General features: G+C 40.7%; 1 protein-coding gene across 1 annotated transcript in view; it reads left to right on the top strand.

Annotated features, from left to right (window-relative positions):
* The window catches only part of smc4 (structural maintenance of chromosomes 4), a 74214-nt gene that overhangs the window by 11823 nt on the left and 43998 nt on the right, over window positions 1-18393 (top strand). The window contains exons 6-9 of the mRNA XM_059947156.1: window positions 2696-2860; window positions 4351-4478; window positions 4736-4876; window positions 12869-13019. Of these exons, the coding sequence (XP_059803139.1) occupies window positions 2696-2860; window positions 4351-4478; window positions 4736-4876; window positions 12869-13019 (585 nt within the window). The remainder of the gene's footprint in view (window positions 1-2695; window positions 2861-4350; window positions 4479-4735; window positions 4877-12868; window positions 13020-18393) is intronic.

Genomic DNA, 18393 nt, shown 5'->3' with positions numbered 1-18393 from the left:
TGTTTAGACTAAAATGTGAGGGTGAAGGTTTTATTAAGTGGGTATCTTAATGTTAAGTTTGAAACTACAATGAAGTAGGTTTATGTTATCCTGTTATTTGTGATATCTGTGGGGGCAAAGGGAAACTTAACAAATCTAGTTTATCTATGATTATAGTTGATTTGTTTTTCCTTTTAGAAGATCAAAACAAACAAAACAGTCATAAGTATAGTTTAAAGAGTAAATATCATGCTATCATTGCATACCTTTGCCGAAATGGTCACAACATTGGAGGAGCGGTTGTAGGTTGAGCACTTATTTAAAGATGTATTGCTTTATGAAGATGGATGAGCTTGATGAAAGAAATGGTGGGAAAGGTCTGTAGGTTGCCTATAGAGTTGATAGACTTGATAATAAGCACCTCTTTGGAGGTCTAAAGGAATTTTCATTCAGTAATCGTTCAGAGCATTGGCAGATGAACACTTTTCTATGTTGATCAGTACTTGGATAAATTGCTTGCCAATTTCAATCAGTACTCTGGCTCTGAAGTAAGGCTGCTTATCTAAGAATACATCATTCCATCTGGTGTTGGATTGGCTGGCAGGCAGACTTGCTGGTGTGGAGGTCACTGAATCTGAATGTTTGCCTTGGAAGAGGCTTGTCATGTTGTGCATTAGTATCCCAGGCACTGAGGAGAGAAGGCAAGTATGAACCATCTGATTTCAATTTATCTGCACTTTTGGTTGTACTTTAGAAGTCAATTCTCATTATAAACCCTTAAATTAAGATACAAGTTTTTAATGCTGAGTAGAAACTTTTGACACTGCGTTCACCAGTAGTATCTGATTTGACTTTTTTTTCTATCAGTTTCTACTGTTACCTGTAATATACTTGCAGTTTTCTATGCAGGTCCAGGTATGGTAGCAGCCAGGGCATAATTTGTTTTACAGACCTGTAGCATGTTTTCTGATACTATGTTTCTCCTTACTTACAGATTTGCCATAGTGTTTTTGCTGAGTTTTTTAATGTTAAAAACTATTTCAGAGAGCTACCTTTCATGTTATAGCTGAATTGAATTTGACCACATTTAGGCTATGTTGAGACCTGTAAGGATTTGAATGTGACTGTCTTGCACACCAGTATTATGAAGGACATATGAAGATTACAACTTCATTTCTTGTGCCCATTTTTAAGATCAAAGGAGTATGAAACTCGGATTGTTTCTGTGCTCAATGGCTATTTTAAGTTACCAATGAAATTTTCAGTTTTATGTTAATAGTTCTAAAAATTCGATTTCTCCCCCACCCCCGCTGGAATATTTTGCCTGTTGTGATTAACAGGACCTTTTATTTACATTTAGGTTGGTGTTATTAATATTTCTAAGCAGGTCTGAGTTTACAGAATTATCAATGCCGCCTTTCATAGTCTCTCAATTGACAATTTTATCCCATGTATCTTTGTATTTTGTTGCTATTACAGGTATTCTTGCAAACAACTTGATAGTCCAGTGCACATATTATACATGTAGGTGCTTTTAGTTTAAATGGCCATTGCAGGATCAGTGATCTGAAAGATGGCCAGAAGATGACTGGTAATTTTATTAGAACAAATACAGGTATGCAGACTTTAATGTTGGGTGTACACTACATTTGGCAAAAGAAGTTCATCTGAGATTTCATGTCCATTTTGGACATGGTTTTGATCTATATGTAATAGAGTTATAGATGGGATCTTGCATGTTTGAAAAACCTTCAGGACTTAATTTAGTATATATTAGCTAGCATGTTTTTGCATTCTATCAAAGATTGTTATTTACAGAAAGATCAATTCCCTTTGTTTTGGACAGAAGAGTATTTTGTCTGCCATTCTATATGATCAATTGTATTTTTCCAATTAATTGCAGGCACAGTGACACTTTGTGTAAAATTACTGAATTCATTATTATATGGTGCTTGACAAAATTTGGGGAAATTTGAGTGCAGTAAGTGACAGGTTTTTATTTTATGATTTACCCAAATTGTAACATGGGTTAATAATAATAAACTCCTGCTCTCTCCTATCCTATACTACTTGGATAAATGCTTAGGATTTGTTTGGGTTCAGTGATGTCAGTTTATGTCAAAGATTGGAAATCTTTTCTGCACTGAATTAATGTTCACTGCCCAGTATCGACTTGTGCAGTCCAGGATTGATTACTTGAGAATGGAGAAAACCTTAATAAAAGATGAGCGTAAACTGTCTATCATACCAGTTTTACATCTGAGTAGTAAGTTAAGAATTATTCCTTCACTTTTGTATGGCTTTTGACATGCAAGCAATTATAATAAATAATATTAATAAACAATCAGTAGAAATTAATTTGCTTTTAAAGTTTAATAGTTCTGCTCAAAAGAAATTGAGGTGAAATCATGCTTTAAATCTAAAATGTGGTGATCAATTGATATTTTTAGTTATTGTTTGTACCATATCTTTCAGCCAATCATTTACATGATTGTATCATTTTATGGTCAGATCAAGAAGCAAATACATATTTAGCACTTAAACTAATGTTTTGTTTTAAATTAGGTCTGAATCTTAATAAATCCAAATTAACTGTTTTAATTGGTTTCTTCAGTGTTCATTGAAAAGTAGCAGTGGGGCTTTAATTAAATTTTAATACTAAATGTTTCTGAAATATAAACTGAAGAATATTTTGCTTTATTTTTTGTTTTGATAGGGTGAAGTGGAACAAATTGCTATGATGAAGCCAAAAGGTCAAACTGAGCATGATGAGGGTATGTTAGAATATCTGGAAGATATAATTGGATCAGGGCGACTCAAAGAGCCAATTCAGATCCTCTGTCGCAGAGTTGAAATTTTGAATGAACAGAGAGGGGAGAAGGTGAATTTCAGATTTCTTGAGAAAATAAATGTGACTTTTTAAAATGTAAAATAATCTGTTGATAATATTGCTACTAGTATGGTGGTTTTTCACTGGAACTTTAAGCACTGGCAATTTTTTGGGATTGGGTAATTCATTAGAATATTTAATTCTAAAGTGTTTTGCTTTGGTGTTAAGTGCAACATTTCACCTAACGATACACATGATTTAATTGTTGAGTATCATGGTAACATTCATGAAATGTCACCAGTTGTGTGTATGAAAAGAATGAAACTTGGATGGCTGATTTGTCCAAAGAAATAGAGATGCTTTCTGCAATGGATGTTAGTGACAAAGCTAGTTTGATATCTTCAGTGCTTGGGGCTCATCCCACAATAGTACTTTGGGTTGTATTCCATAATTCTTATTTTGTGGAAAGCAATGTAGTGTCTCAAAGAGGTAGGCTGTATGTTAAGAACACCATGTCATCCAGTGAATTGGGTTGGGGCAGAATGTATAATTTGCAGAAGGTCCATTCAACACCATGGCTGAAGATTTCTTTAGTACTTTGAGACAGGAGTGCATTAAGAAATGTTTCCTATGAGGCAAGTTTTGAGATTCTCGGAGTAACATTGTTGGGGTTCCTTGGGCAGCATGGCAGTGTCAGGGTTTTGGCACATTGCTGAAAATTATACAATTCAAATTTATCGTTATCACTGACACATACGCTCACAGTTGTGATGGTATCTGTGGTGGGATGTTGTTGCTTTTGCAAGGGATACTGGAATAATCAGAGGAGATACAAGGGCTGGTAATATTCAGAAGCATATTGTTTGTGCTGGATGCCACAAGGAATAACTTTGAGAACAATTAGTTGATTATATAAGTAATGGACAGTCTGTGGCAAAGTATGAAATGCAGAATCAAATGCTAAGCCCACTCTACCTACTCCTATGGGCTGAAGACAGTACATAGGGCATTTTCACTTTGGGTAGAATTTAGATAGGTTGTATTTCCCAAGAGCTGGAATATTGCTCTTGCAGATTAAGCTTATTTTCAACTTGGCTGTACCACTTTATTGGGGTGAATTTCTGGACCAGAGCAAAGGGAATGGAGGTGTGAAATGTCTGTAAAATGGATTTTGACTATTGCTTTGTGGTATTGTGGTAAATTAGCCAGTTACAAACAAGATGCTAGAAATCTTGAACACAAAATGCTGAAGGAACTCGGCAAGTCAGTCAGCATATATGAAGAGGAATACAGTTGACATTTCAGGCCAAGACCCTTCATAAGGTCCAGTTTCACTTCATTAGCCAATTGTCACCATGCTGCGTAGGTATAGCTATGTAATAGAGCCTTGCTTAAAAATTTTTCTTTTCCACTGGATGTTTTACATGGAAATGAATTGGTTAAGAGATTGAATTTACTTAACTTTCCATGTATTTCTAGTTTCCCTATGTTGAATCTTTTGCATAAAATGCAATTTGACCATGTTAAAATCCTTGCATTAGCTTAATAGAGTCAAGATGGTGGAAAAAGAAAAAGATGCCTTGGAAGGAGAGAAGAATCATGCGCTTGAATTTCTTGCATTGGAAAATGAAATTGTGAAGAAGAAGAATTGCGTCTTGCAGTATTATATGTATGTCCTTTAATGATTTCTATCATAATTTGCTGTTCTCCAATCTATTTTAACAATAAGTTTTCTAATACTAGATTGCTTATCCTGTTAATTCCCATTGAACTGATAGAGATGCAAGTACATATGTTAGTAACTAGTTATCTTTATTGTTTCTTATTAAAATTGTTCAGTGATACTTGATATTCCTGTTTGATCCTCAATCTTGACTTTAGTTTTTGATTTTTTACTCTCCTCGTCCACCTCTAAACTCTCATCAGCCATGATGTGCAAAGAAGGATTGCTGATATGAAGGTACAAAAGCAAAATATTCATGATGAGACTCAAGGTACACGTGATAAAAGCGCCACACTTGCAGAAGATATAAAGGTCAAAAATGATGCTTTGAAAAAACTTGAAAAGTAAGTCATGAACATATTCTTTGAGTTGCTATCTTGATTTCATTTGTGGATATTTTGTGTATAAGATGATGAGAGGCATTGATCATGTGGATAGTCAGAGGCTTTTTTTCCCAGGGCTGAAATGGTTGCCACAAGAGGACACAGGTTTAAGGTGCCTGGGAGGAGGTACAGAGGAGATGTCGGGGGTAAGTTTTTTTACTCAGAGTGGTGAGTGCGGGGAATGGGCTGCTGGCAACGGTGGTGGAGGTGGATATGATAGGGTCTTTTAAGAGACTTTTGGATAGGTACATGGAGCTTAGAAAAATAGAGGGCTATAGGTAAGCTTAGCAGTTTCTGAAGTAGGGACGTGTTCGGCACAACTTTGTGGGCCGAAGGGCCTGTATTGTGCTATAGGGTTTCTACAGCCGCATTCTGTCTTGAAAAACAAAAGTGATTATTGATGTGTTGATCTATGAGAAATTTATTCACTCATTTATCATAACCATATATAGTTTGCTTAATGTTACATTATTGATTCAAATTTCATTTTGTTGTTTCATGCTTTTCTAAAGAGAAGAGGTAATATGGTGGACTAGAATCATTGAATGGTAGTGGAACAGTAAGGGTCCCCATTTTCCCCCATTGAGACAACTCCTTTTAGATCAATTCCAATTGTCACCTTGCAATACTATTTGTTTCATTATAATATCGTAGATTTGCAACCCTTTTTTTTCTGAATTTGAATTGGGCTAATCTTTGCTCTGATTATTATTTGCTTTCTTAATGTGTTAAATTGCACATTGAACACAATACTAGAGTTGAAGTCTAACCAGCGTGTTTTGCAAGTCTATCAAAACTGAAGCCTAGTGTAGTTTGTGATTACATTAGATGAATTGTAGTAGCTTGGCAACATTGGTGGGTGCTCTGTGAGCAATTTAGTTATTTCTAACGGTGGCTTCCCCAACTTCTAAGTTCTAACCTAAAACCAGCATCTATAGTATCACTTTTGCCTCTCTCAACATTTTCCAGAACTTTTATCCATGTAAATGCTCAAACAATTCCTTTTACCTACTGCTCCATTTCCAACCTTCCCCCTCTGAACGATCTGCTCTCCATTCCCTCCACAACGATCCCAACCTTACCATCAAACCCGCTGATAAGGGGGGTGCTGTTGTCGTCAGGCGCACCAACCTGTACATAGCGGAGGCACGACGACAACTCGCTGACACCTCGTCTTATCTACCCCTGGACCATGACCCCACTAGGGAGCACCTAGTCTCCCAAACCATTTCCAATCTCATCAGCTCGGGAGATCTCCCATCCATGGCCACCAAACTTGATGGTTCCCACACCCTGCACTTCCCGTTTCTACCTCCTACCTAAGATTCATAAATCTGCCTGTCCAGGCAGACCCATTGTCTCTGCTTGCTCCTGCCCCACTGAACTCATTTCTGCCTATCTCAACTCTGTTTTATCTCTCCTTGTTCAATCCCTTCCCACCAATGGCCGTGATACTTCCCATGCTTTACATCTCTTCAAAGATTTCAAGTTCCCTGGCCCCCACCGCCTTATTTTTACCATGGACGTCGAGTCCCTATATACCTCTATCCTCCACCAGGAAGGTCTCCAAGCTCTCCGTTTCTTCCTGGATTCCAGACCTAGCCAGTCACCCTCTACTACTGCTCTTCTCTGCCTTGCGGAATTAGTCCTCACCCTTAACAATTTCTCCTTTGGCTCCTCCCACCCTCCAAACTAAAGATGTAGCCATGGGCACCTGAATGGGTCCAAGCTACGCCTGCCTTTTTGTCGGCCACCTGGAGCAATCTATGTTACAAGCCTTCACCGGTATCTGTCATCCTCTTTTCTTAGGTTATATCGATGACTGCATCGGCGCTGCTTCCTGCACACATGCTGAGCTCGTTGACTTCATTAACTTCGCATCCAACTTTCACCCCACCCTCAAATTCACCTGGTCTATTTCCGACACCTCCCTCCCCTTTCTAGATCTTTCTGTTTCTATCTCTGGAGACAGTCTATCCACCGATGTCTACTACAAACCTACAGACTCTCACAGCTACCTAGACTATTATTCCTCCTCCCACCCTGTCTCCTGTAAAAATGCTATCCCTTTCTCTCAATTCCTCCGCCTCCGCCGCATCTGCTCTCAGGATGAGGCCTTTCATTCTAGGACAAAGGAGATGTCTTACTTTTTTTTTTAAAGAAAGGGGCTTCCCTTCACCCACTATCAACTCTGCCCTCCATCACATCTCCCGTATTTCACACACCTCTGTCCTCACCCCATCCCCCCGGCCAGCCCACCAAGGATAGAGTCCCCCTGGTCCTCACTTATCACCCTACCAGCCTACAGATCCAACGTATGATCCTCTGTAACTTCCGCCACCTCCTATGGGATCCCACCACCAGACACATCTTCCCTTCGCCCCACCCCCCCTACTCTCGGCTTTTCGCAGGGATCGCTCCCTACGCAACTTCCTTGTCCATTCATCCCCTCCCTCCCTCCAGGCACTTATCCCTGCAAACAAAAGAAGTGCTACACCTGCCCCCACACTTCTTCCCTCACCACCATCCTAGGCCCCAGACAGTCCTTTCAGGTGAGGCACCACTTCACCTGCGAGTCAACTGGGGTGATATACTGTATTCGGTGCTCCCGATGTGGCCATTTATACATTGGGGAGACCCGCCGCAGACTGGGACACCGTTTCGCCGAATACTGGCGCTCAGTCCTCCAGCAGTGGCGGGATCTCCCTGTGGCCACACACTTCAATTCCACAGACCACTCCCACTCCAATATGTCTGCCCATGGCCTCCTCTACCGTCAAGATGAGGCCACATGCAGATTGATGGAGCAACACCTTATCTCCTGCCTAGGTAGCCTCCTACCTGCCGGCATGAACACTCAACTCACAGACCTCTGTTGATACCCCTGTCCTCCCATTACCCCATCCCTATCTATAATTTTAGTCTGGTCCTCTTTCTCTCTCTTTTTCCCTCCCTCACTATAATCTCCCCCCAGCCCTACCTTTATTTCCTATAATTGTCCACCTTCCCCCCCCCAGCCCATTTTCCTTCAGCCTATCACTTCCCAGCCCTCTACTTCATCCCTCCCCCACTTCTTATCCCCCCTCAACCATCCCATGTTACTTCACTCCTGATGAAGGGTTTCGGCCCGAAACGTCGTCACTACCTCCTCCCATAGATGCTGTCTGGCCTGCTGAGTTCTGCCAGCATTTTGTGTTTTTATTTCCAGGACCTGCAGATTCACTCGTGTTGCCTTTTACCTACTGAATAGTAGAGCCCATTCATACTCCCAAACAGTTTAAGTATTTGCATATATGCACTGTTTCATAAACACTGCCATACTTTCATGTTTTCCCAAATTCTACAAAGTTGCCTCAAGTCTTCCTTTCCCTCAGTGCCATGTGCAAATCTTTCCTGTAACATATCTGTGACAGTGCATATCCCTTATTATAGTATCCTTAATTCTTGTGGCTTTAAATGTGACAGACTGCCATCATCTTCCAACTCTCTAATGGACTCCAGAGTAATCTTGCATGACACCATATGTTTATCCATTCGGAGCTATTAAAAAAAATTGTCTTCCTCCAAGGTCATCCCAAGAACATTGTGACGAATCCTAGTCCCTATTCTTTGTCCAGGGTCGTCTATTTTGCATTCCAGTACTTGCCTGTTCCCTTTTGAATGCTTAGATGAGAGAATCTGCTTCAACTATTGCTCTGGTTGTGCATGCTAAATTCATAATATTTGCTGCTTTCATTTTTTTTTAAGTTTTCCTTGCCATTTGATGAATTTCCCAGTCACCATTTACCATTTTACTTTCTCTATTCGGTCTGAAGGCAATGACTTCAAATACTAAGAACATGATTTTAAATACTTAAGGATGTACAACATAGGAGCCTAATTAACCCATTGAATGTGCTCTGCTATTCAGCTGTGGCTGATTCTTTTTCCTTTCTCGACCCCATTCTCCTGCTTTCTTAACCTTTGACGCCCTTAATAATCAAGACCCTATCAACCTCTGTTTAAATATACCTAATGTCTTGGCCTCTGCAGCTGTCTGTGGCAATGAATTTCACCTAATCACCACCATCTGGCTAAAGAAATTCTTCCTTATCTCAGTTCCAAAGTGACATTCTTCTGAGACTGTACCCCTGGTCCCAGACACTCCCACCAATTACATCCTCTCCACGTTCGTACTATCTTGGCTTTTCACTATTTAATACTTTTCAGTGATTTCCTGTCTTTCCCCCACCCACCCAACCCATTCTTCTTGACAAGATGTTCCCTTCTGAGCTTGTGGCAGGCTTGTGCAGAAATTACAGGGACCCTCAGATGTATTTAAAACATCCTTGTCCACAGGTGAGGTATTGGAGGACTGAGGGTTAGCTAAAGCTCCTTTGTTCAAGAAAGGCTCCGAGAATAAACTTGGAAATTATTGGCTGGTGAGACTGGTGTTGGTAATAAGTAAATTATTGGAAGGGATTTTGTAGGGCTGGATCTATAAGACAGGATCTAAATAGGTATAATCAACATACCTTTGAGTGTGTTAGGCTGTGTAACCGATCTTAAGAGTTTTTGAGGAGGCAAGTTGATGAAGGCAAGCCAGTGGATATTGTTTAGATTACCTTTGACAGGGTTAATAAGGTTCATTCGCTTGCCACTTGGATTAGACATTGGCTTTGCAGAAGAAGCCAGATAATGGTTGTAGATGGTTGCCTCACTGACTAGAGACTGAGACTATTGCCGTGCTATGGGGATTGTTGTGTATTTTTGTCATCTGTAACAATCTGGATGATAATGTGGTCGACTAGGTCAGCAAATTTGCTGATGACAATAAGATTGGGAGTGTTGTGGACAGTGAGGAAGACTAGTAAAACTTGCAGTAGGTTCCAGCCCAGCTGGAAAAATGGGCTGAAAAAAGGCAAATGGAATTTAATGCAGACAAGTGTGGGGGTGTTGTACTTTGGGAGGACTAACCAGAGGAGATATTACATGGTGAGAGGTAGGGCACTGAGGAGTGCAGCAGAACAGAGATACGGGAGTATAGATCCATAATTCCATGAAAGTGGCATCACAGGTAGATAATAAAGAAAGCTTTTGGCTCATTGGCTGTCATAAATCAATGTATTGAGTGCAGAAGTTGGTGTGTTATGTTAAAATTGTGTAAGACCATAAAAGGTGCATGGGAGCAGAATTGGGCAATTTGGCCCATTGAGTCTGCTGCACCATTTCATCATAGTTAATCCATTTTCCCTCCCAACCCCATTTTCCTGCCTCCTCCATGTAACCTTTCATACCCTGACTAATCAAGAACCTATCGACCTCTACCTTAAATACTCCCAATGACCTGGCCTCTATGGCTGCCTGTGGTAATGAATTCCATATTCATTACCCTCTGGCTAAAGAAGCTTCTCCTCATCTCTGTTCTAAAGTGATGTCCTTCTATTCTGAGGCTATGCCCTCTGGTCCTGGACTCACCAATTATAGGAAACATTCTTTCTATATCCATTCTATCTAGGCCTTTCAACAAATCTCCCATCTCCCTCCCCTTCTAAAGTCCATCAAGTGCAGGCTATATGATAACCCTTTCATTACTGGAATCATTCTCATGAACCTCATCTCCAATATCGGCACATCCTTCCTTAGATAAGGGGGCCAAAACTGCTCACAATATTCCAAATGAGCCCTCACCAGTGCTCTATAGTGTCAGCTTTTTTTTCCTTGTTTTTATATTATAGCACTCAAAATGAATGCTAACATTGCATGTGCCTTCCTCACCACCGACTCAACTTGCAAGTTAACATTCAGAGAATCATGCACAAGGACTCCCGAGTCCCTGATTTTTGTATTATCTCCCCATTTAGAAAATAGTCTATTTCTTCCACCAAGTGCATGAGCATACACTTGCTGACCATCTGTCACTTTGCCCATTCTCCTGCTTTGTCTCAACCCCATCTGCTGATTCTTCAAATCTACCTGCCTGTCCACCTCCGTCCACCAACTTGACCACAAAGCCATCAATTCCGTCATCCAAGTCATGACACGTAATGTTAAAAGAGAAGCAGTCCCAACGCCAACCCCTGCAAACACCACCGGTTACCGGCAGCCAACCAAAAAAGACTTCCTTTATTCCAGTTCTGCCTCCTGTCAACCCTCTGTCCATGGCCGTATCTTTCCTTAATACCATAGGCACTTGTTAAGCAGCCTCATATAATACTTCTTAAAATCTAAGCACACCACTTCCACCGATTCTCCTTTGTCTATGTTGCTTATTATTTCCTCAAAGAATTCCAACAGGTTTGTTGGTCAAGATTTTCCATTAAGGAAACAGCTGAATTTAATTTATTTTATCATGTGCTTCCAAGTACCCTGAGACGACCTTAACAATCGACTCTTAACATCTTCCCAACCACTGAGATCCGGCTAACTGGCTTATAATTTTCGTTCTTCTGTCTACCCACCCTTCTTAAAGAGTGGAATGAGATTAGCAATTTTCCAGTCTTCTGGGACCATTCCAGAATCCATTGACCCTTGAAAGATCATTACTAATGCCTCCACAATCTCTTCAGCTTCCTCTTTCAGAACCTTGGGGTGTAGTCTATCTGGTCCTGGAGACTTATCTACTTTCAGACCTTGCAGCTTGCCAAGCACCTCTACCTAGTAATAGCAACCACACTCAACTCTGCCCCCAACATTCTGGAACATACTGCCGGTGTCTTCCACATTGTAGACTGGCGCAAAATACATGCTTAGTTCATCCGCCACTTCCTTGTCCCCCATTACTCCCTTTCCAGTGGTCCAATATCTAGTGTTCTCTGCTCCCAGCTTTTGCATGGTATATATCTGAAAAAATATTTAGTATCCCCTTTGATATTATTGGCTAGCTTCCCTTCATATTTTTTTCCGTGCTTCCCCAATACTAGTACCGATATCCCACTAATTCACCACCCATCTGCCATATGGCTTGTTGGTCAAGCAGCAATCCACAATTATTAGCTTTTTGGTTCTGCATTTTTATTTAGTCCCTAGCGGCTGAAAATTCTTCAGCAGAACCTATTTCCTTATTTCTATGTTATTGGTGTCCACGTGGACCCTGAAAACTAGAACTTCCATCTCCCACTGCAAATTCCTTTGCAGATCAGATGAGGCATCCCAGACCCAGGCATCAGGCAGACAGCACAGCCTTCGGGTCCCTGTATCTTTGCAACAGAGAATATTGTCTATTCCCCTGGCTATACAATCCCCAAATACAACTACATTTTGCTCTCCCTCTTGAATGTTTCCCTGAACCAAACTGCCATTGGTACAGTTGTTCATCCTTCCTACAGCCCCCACTCTCATTCTTACTGGGCCAACAAGCTCAAGGGCAGGGGCTCCCTTGATCCCTTAACTCTTGGATCCTCCAACCTGCCTTACTTGCCGTCACATCTGAAATAGTATATCTAATGAGTGAAACTGCCTCCTGAAACAGTGTCTCTGATGTATCCCAACATTTGCTGCAGATGTGGTCATCATGATTCTTGGTTCTTCATCAAGGTCATGCAGTTATAGCTCGTCACCTGATTTTTGCATTTGTTCTTTATTTAATTAGTTATAATTTGGTATCTCTTTTGTTAACTACAAAAAAGGCATTCATACCTATTCCTATCTGATGCTCACCAATGCCTCTTTGCTGAAGCCTCTCAAGTCATCTGTTTAGTTTTTTCTTCTTGATTTCAAAATTTAAATTCCATACAAACCAAAGAATGTCTTTGTTCAATTACTGATAGAGGCTCGTAACTACACAGAACCTGGTTGGATCATCAACCCTTAAAGATCAAGGGGTATAAACCTCTGTTCTATTTTTGTCCTCCATCCTAGAAAAATACAGTTGCCATCTAATAAAATCAAAAGAATTGCGACAGTTCAGGCTGGAAATTTAAAAATGTTAAGTTACTGTCATCTGGGGTATATTTATTTATTATTTCTTTATAGGAAAATGGGTAAAATTACCAAGTTCATTGACGAGAAAAAGGGGAAGTTTGCAGAGTTTGATTTGCAAGATGTTAAAGTCCGTGAAAAGTTGAAACATTCAAAAAGTAAAGAGAAAAAACTGCAGAAACAACTACAGAAAGATAATGAAAAGGTAAAGTATGCTCATTTAAATATACATTTTTAACTATTACCTGGCCTTTATCAATGTCATTTTTGGGCAAATTCATCTGCATGTGACATCGGTGCAGCTGTAGATGTCATAGTCACACACACGGCACATGGACAGACCATTTGGCCCATCTAGTTTGTTCCGAACCATTAATGAGCCTAGACCCATCAACCTGCACCCAGACCATAGTCCTCCGTACCCCTTTCATCCGTGTATCTATCCAAATTTCTCTTAAATATTTGAATTGACCCCATGTCTACCACTTACACTGGCTACTCATTCCACACTCACCACCCTCTTGAGGGAAGGGGTTTCCATCAATATTTTACCTTTTACCTGTGACTCCTAGTTGTAGTCTTACCCAACCTCAGTGGAAAAAGCCTGCTTGTATTAGCCCTATCTATATCTCATAATTTTGTATATCTCTATCGAATCTCCCCTCATTCTTCTATGTTCCAAGGAATAATATCCTAACCTATTCAATCTTTCCTTAGGTCCTCCAGTCCCACCAGTTATTAGCATCTTTCTTGTAGGTAGATAACCAAAAATTGCACACAATACTCCAAATTTGGTCTCACCAACATCTCATGCAATTTCAACATTACATCCCAATTCCTGTAGTCAATACACCTTGTACTTGTTTGCATTAGATTCCATCTGCAAATTTTCCAGTTGGTCCAGGTTCCACTGCAAGCTGTGATGGTCTTCTTCACTGTCCACTATGCCCCCAATCTTGGTGTCATCTGCAAAATTGCTGATCCAGTTCATTGATCTAGATGGTAAGCAATAATGGACCCAGTACCCTGCAGCACTCCGCTGGTCACTGGCCTGCAGAGAGACAACCATCGTCTTGAATGCTGAAAGACTGAACCTTCTTGACTAACCTCCCGTGCGGGACTTTGTCAAATCCTTAATGAAGTCCATGTAGACAACATTCACTGCCTTGCCTTCATCAGCTTTCCCGTTAATTTCCTCAAAAAAAAAACTCCATAAGATTGGTTAGAAACAACTTGCCATGCCCAAGCCATGTTGGCAATCTCTGATCACTCCATGTCTATCCGAATACTTGTATATCTGGTCCCTTAAAATAACTTCCCCACTACTGATGTCAGGCTCATTGGACTATAATTTCTGAGTTTAATCCTGGAGTCTTTCTTAAACATTGAAGCAGCATTAACTATCCTCATCCTCTGGCATATCACATGTGGTTTTAAATATCTCTGCGATCACATGTGGTTTTAAATATCTCTGCGAGGGCCCCTGTGATTTCTGCATTAGCCTTCCACAGGGTCTAAGGGAGCACCTTGTCAGGCCCTGGGGATATATCTACCCTAATTTGCATCAAGGCAGCAAACACCTCCTCCTCTAGTCTGTATTGGGTCTATGACCTCAGTGCTGCATTTTGTTACATCTAGAATCTCAATCCATCTCACAAGTAAATACAGATGCAGAAAATCCATTTAAGATCTCACTCATTATTTTTGGCTCCACACATATATTACCACTCTGGATTATTGATATTCAGAAGATCAATTTTGTCCCTTGCTATTCTTTTGCTCTTAATGTGTCTATAGAAACTTTTAGGATTCTCCTTTACCTTGTCTGTCAAAGCAACCTCCTGTCTTTTTTTTAGTCCTCCTGATTAAGTATTTATTCTCTTGCATTTCTTGTACTTCTCAAATACCTCATTTGTTCCTGCTGAAACCTGCTATGCACTGTCTTTGTTTTCTTATCTAGGGAGGGCCTCAATATTTCTTGAAAACAGGTTCCATAAACTTATTATGTTTTCCTTTTATTCTGAAATGGACATGTAATTTCTATACTTTGAAAATTTCACTTTTGAAGGCCTGGCACTTACCAAGCCTGTCCAAATCCATACTTGTCAAATCTTTTCTGATACCAGCAAAATTGGCCTTCCACAAATATAGAATCTCAAGCTGAGGACCAGGCCTATGCCTTTTCACAATGACCTTGAAGTTAATTATCACTAGATGCAAAGTTTTCTCCTGCACAAACTTCTGTAACCTGCCCTGTCTCATTCCCTAACAGGAGATCTAGTATCACACTCTCTTGAGTTGTGACTTCTATGTACTGATGAAAGAAACTTTCCTGAACCCATTTGACAAACTCATTCCCATCCAATCCTTTTACATACAGTATGGGAGTCCCAGTTAATATGTGGAAAATCACCTATTATCACAACCTTATATTTTTTGTAACAGTCTGCAATCTCTACATATTTGTTCCTCTAAATCCTGTGGACTGTTGGGTGGTAGAATATAGCCCCACTAACGTGGTCATACTTGTTTCTCATTTCTGCCCATAAAGTGGCACTGGACAAGCTTTCCAGTCTGTCCAGACTGGTAATGCCCCTCCCCACTGGAATATTGAGCTGCCAGTTATGCCCCTCCTGCAACCAAGTCTTGCTGATGGCTACAGGGACATAATTCCATGTGCTGGTCCATGCCCTAAACTCATCCACCTTTCCTTCAATACTTCTTGCATTGAAATATGTGCAGCTCAGGGCATTAGTCACACCATGCTCAACCTCTCGACTCCTGACTTTGTATTCTTAATATCTATTTCCATAACCTCTCCACTATCTGTTCTGGCACCCTGGTTCCCATCCCTCTGTAACTCTAGTTTAAACCCCCCCCCCCCCCCCCTCCCCTGTGCAGCACTAGCAAACCTCCTTGTGCTGATATTAGTCCACAGTTCAGTTGCAAACGGTTCCTTCTGTACAGGTTCCACCTTCCCTGGAAGACAGAACAATGACCCAAAAATCTGAAGCCTTCCTTCCTGCACCGACTCCTTAGCTAAGTGTTAAACTGTATGATCTTCCAATTTCTGGCCTCACTAGCATGTAGCACAGGGCATCACTCCTGATGTAACAACCCCTGAGGTGCTGTACTTAGCACCTAGCTCCCTGAATTCAGTTTGCAGGATTTCATCATCCATCCTACCCATGTCATTGCTACAGACATTGACCTCAACCAGCCTCCCACTAAAGAATGCTGTGGACTCAGTCCAAAATGTCCCTGACCCTGACAACCGGGAGGCAACAAAACATCCAAAAATAACGCTGTCCCACCTCCTTCCTTTTCCCCTATCATTGCAGCTCATCTCTTCTCTCCCCCCACCACCTTTCCTTATGAGTCACATGTGACAATGATCCAGTACAATATCTTTTAGTTTTTTCACTATTCAAGCGAAAGACTAAAAGATATTCTACTGGATTGTTACATTTTGCTTTTAGACATCAGGAACATTTCCGCATATCCTTGCGGTATAACTCACTTTCAAATATTTTCCCTTGTAAATTTTCTCAAAACTAATCAGATTAACCAAGCACTAGTGGCTCACTATGGTGCTTAATTGTCTTTTTACTCACCTTTCAAAGATGTGACAGGTGTTTATGTAGATAAGCACCATTAGTCTGGTTTAGTTATCGTCCTGATTTTGCAAAGAACATAGTAGGCCCTTCAAACCACGATGTCTACACCAAACACTATGCCGAATTGAACTAAATTTCTCTTGCCTGTACAAATTCCTTATCCTTCCATCCCTGCATATTTATGTTTGTCTAAATAGCCTCTTGAGCATTGCTATCATTTCTGCCCCTAGCAGTATATCCATGCACCCACCATTCTGTATAATATTTCTTTTGAATTATTACTACACTCATCTTAAGAGCTTGGCCTCTAGTGTTTCTACCCTTGTGGAAAGTCAGGAGGATTCTGTGTCCACTATCTCTGTATCTCATGATTTTATAAACTTCTATTAGGTCTCCCCTTGGCTTCCAGTGCTAGGATAAGAACAGCACAAATTGATCCAACCTCCTTGCAGCTCATAACCTCCAATCCAGGCTGCTTCCTGGGGAATCCTGTTTTTGCTGGTGTAATTTGCTTACAGATAGAACAGCATTATTTTTCAGCTGTTATTAATTTCTTACAAGCTTAGACCATAGGTCAAAGAAGCAGAGTTATGGCATTCAGCCAGTTGAGTCCATTTCATCATGGCTGAACCCGAATCCCATTCAACCTTCTACACCTGCTCTCACCATATCCCTTGATGCCCTGACCAATCAGGAAATCATCAATTTCCGCTTTAAATATACCCATGGACTTGGCCTCAACCGCAGTCTATGGCAGAGCTTTGCACAGATCCACTACTTCAGCTAAAGAAAAAATAATTCCTCTTTACCTCAATTCTAAAAGGTTGTCCATCAATTCTGAGGCTATGCCCTTAGTTCTGGATACCCCCACAATAGGAAATATCCTCTCCACATCCACTTTATCTAGTCCTTTCAAATCTAATAGGTTTCAATGATATTTCTCCCTCCACCCCCCACATTTTTCTAAATGCCAGTGAGTACAGGCTCAAAGCTGCTACATTCCTCATGTTAACCCCTTCATTCTTGGAATTATCCACATGAACCTCCTCTGGACTCTCTCCAATGACAGCGTATCCCTTCCCAAGATACGGGGCCCAAAACTTGCTAGTAGTCCAAGTGCGGCTTGACTAGTGTCTTATAAAGCCTCAGCTTTACCTCCTTGCTTCTGTATTCTATTCGCCTTGAAATAAATGCATTGCATTTGCCAACTTTACCACATACTCAACCTGTAAATTAATCTTCTGAGAGTCTTGTATGAGGATTCCTAAGTCCCTCTGCACCTCTGGTGTTTGAATTTTCTCCGCTTTTAGATAGTAGTCAGCACTATTGTTCCTTTCAGCAAAAAATGTTTATCATACATTTCCCAACACTATTCCATATGCCACTTTCCTGCCCATTCTTCCAATTTAAGTCCTGCTGCAATTGTCAGCTGTTCCACTATCCATGCCAGTATCTTTCCCGTATCACCATAGGATTTAATCTTGTTAAGCAGCCTCACATTTGGCACCTTATCACACACCTTCTGAAAATCCAAGTAAGTGACATCCTCTCTCTCTGCTTTGTCCACCCTGCTTGTTACTTCCTTGTCAGGCAGTATTTCCCTTTACAGAAACCATGCTGACTTAATTGTAGTCTGCAAGTACCCTGAAACCTCATCTTTAATAACTGACTCCAAAACTTTCCCAACCGCAGAGGTTAGGCTAACTGGCCTATACTCCCTTCTTAAAGAGTGGATTGATCATTGCATTTTTTTGGTCCTTCAGGACCATGGCTGACCAAGTGATTCTTGAAAGATCATTACCAATGTCTCTTCTCCAGATGTTGTAGTTCATCTGGTCCCGGTGACTTATCCACCTTAAGACCTTACCGTTTTTCCTTTGTAATAGCAATGGTACTTGCTTCTGCTCCCTGACACTCATGGACCTCTGGTGTACAGGTAGTGTCTTCCACAGTAAAGACATC

This window comes from Hypanus sabinus, chromosome 2, assembly GCF_030144855.1.
Source record: "Hypanus sabinus isolate sHypSab1 chromosome 2, sHypSab1.hap1, whole genome shotgun sequence".
In the NCBI taxonomy this organism is placed as follows: domain Eukaryota; kingdom Metazoa; phylum Chordata; class Chondrichthyes; order Myliobatiformes; family Dasyatidae; genus Hypanus; species Hypanus sabinus.
The sequence above is the reverse complement of the archived record's forward strand: the minus strand, read 5'-3'. Positions and strand labels throughout refer to the sequence as shown.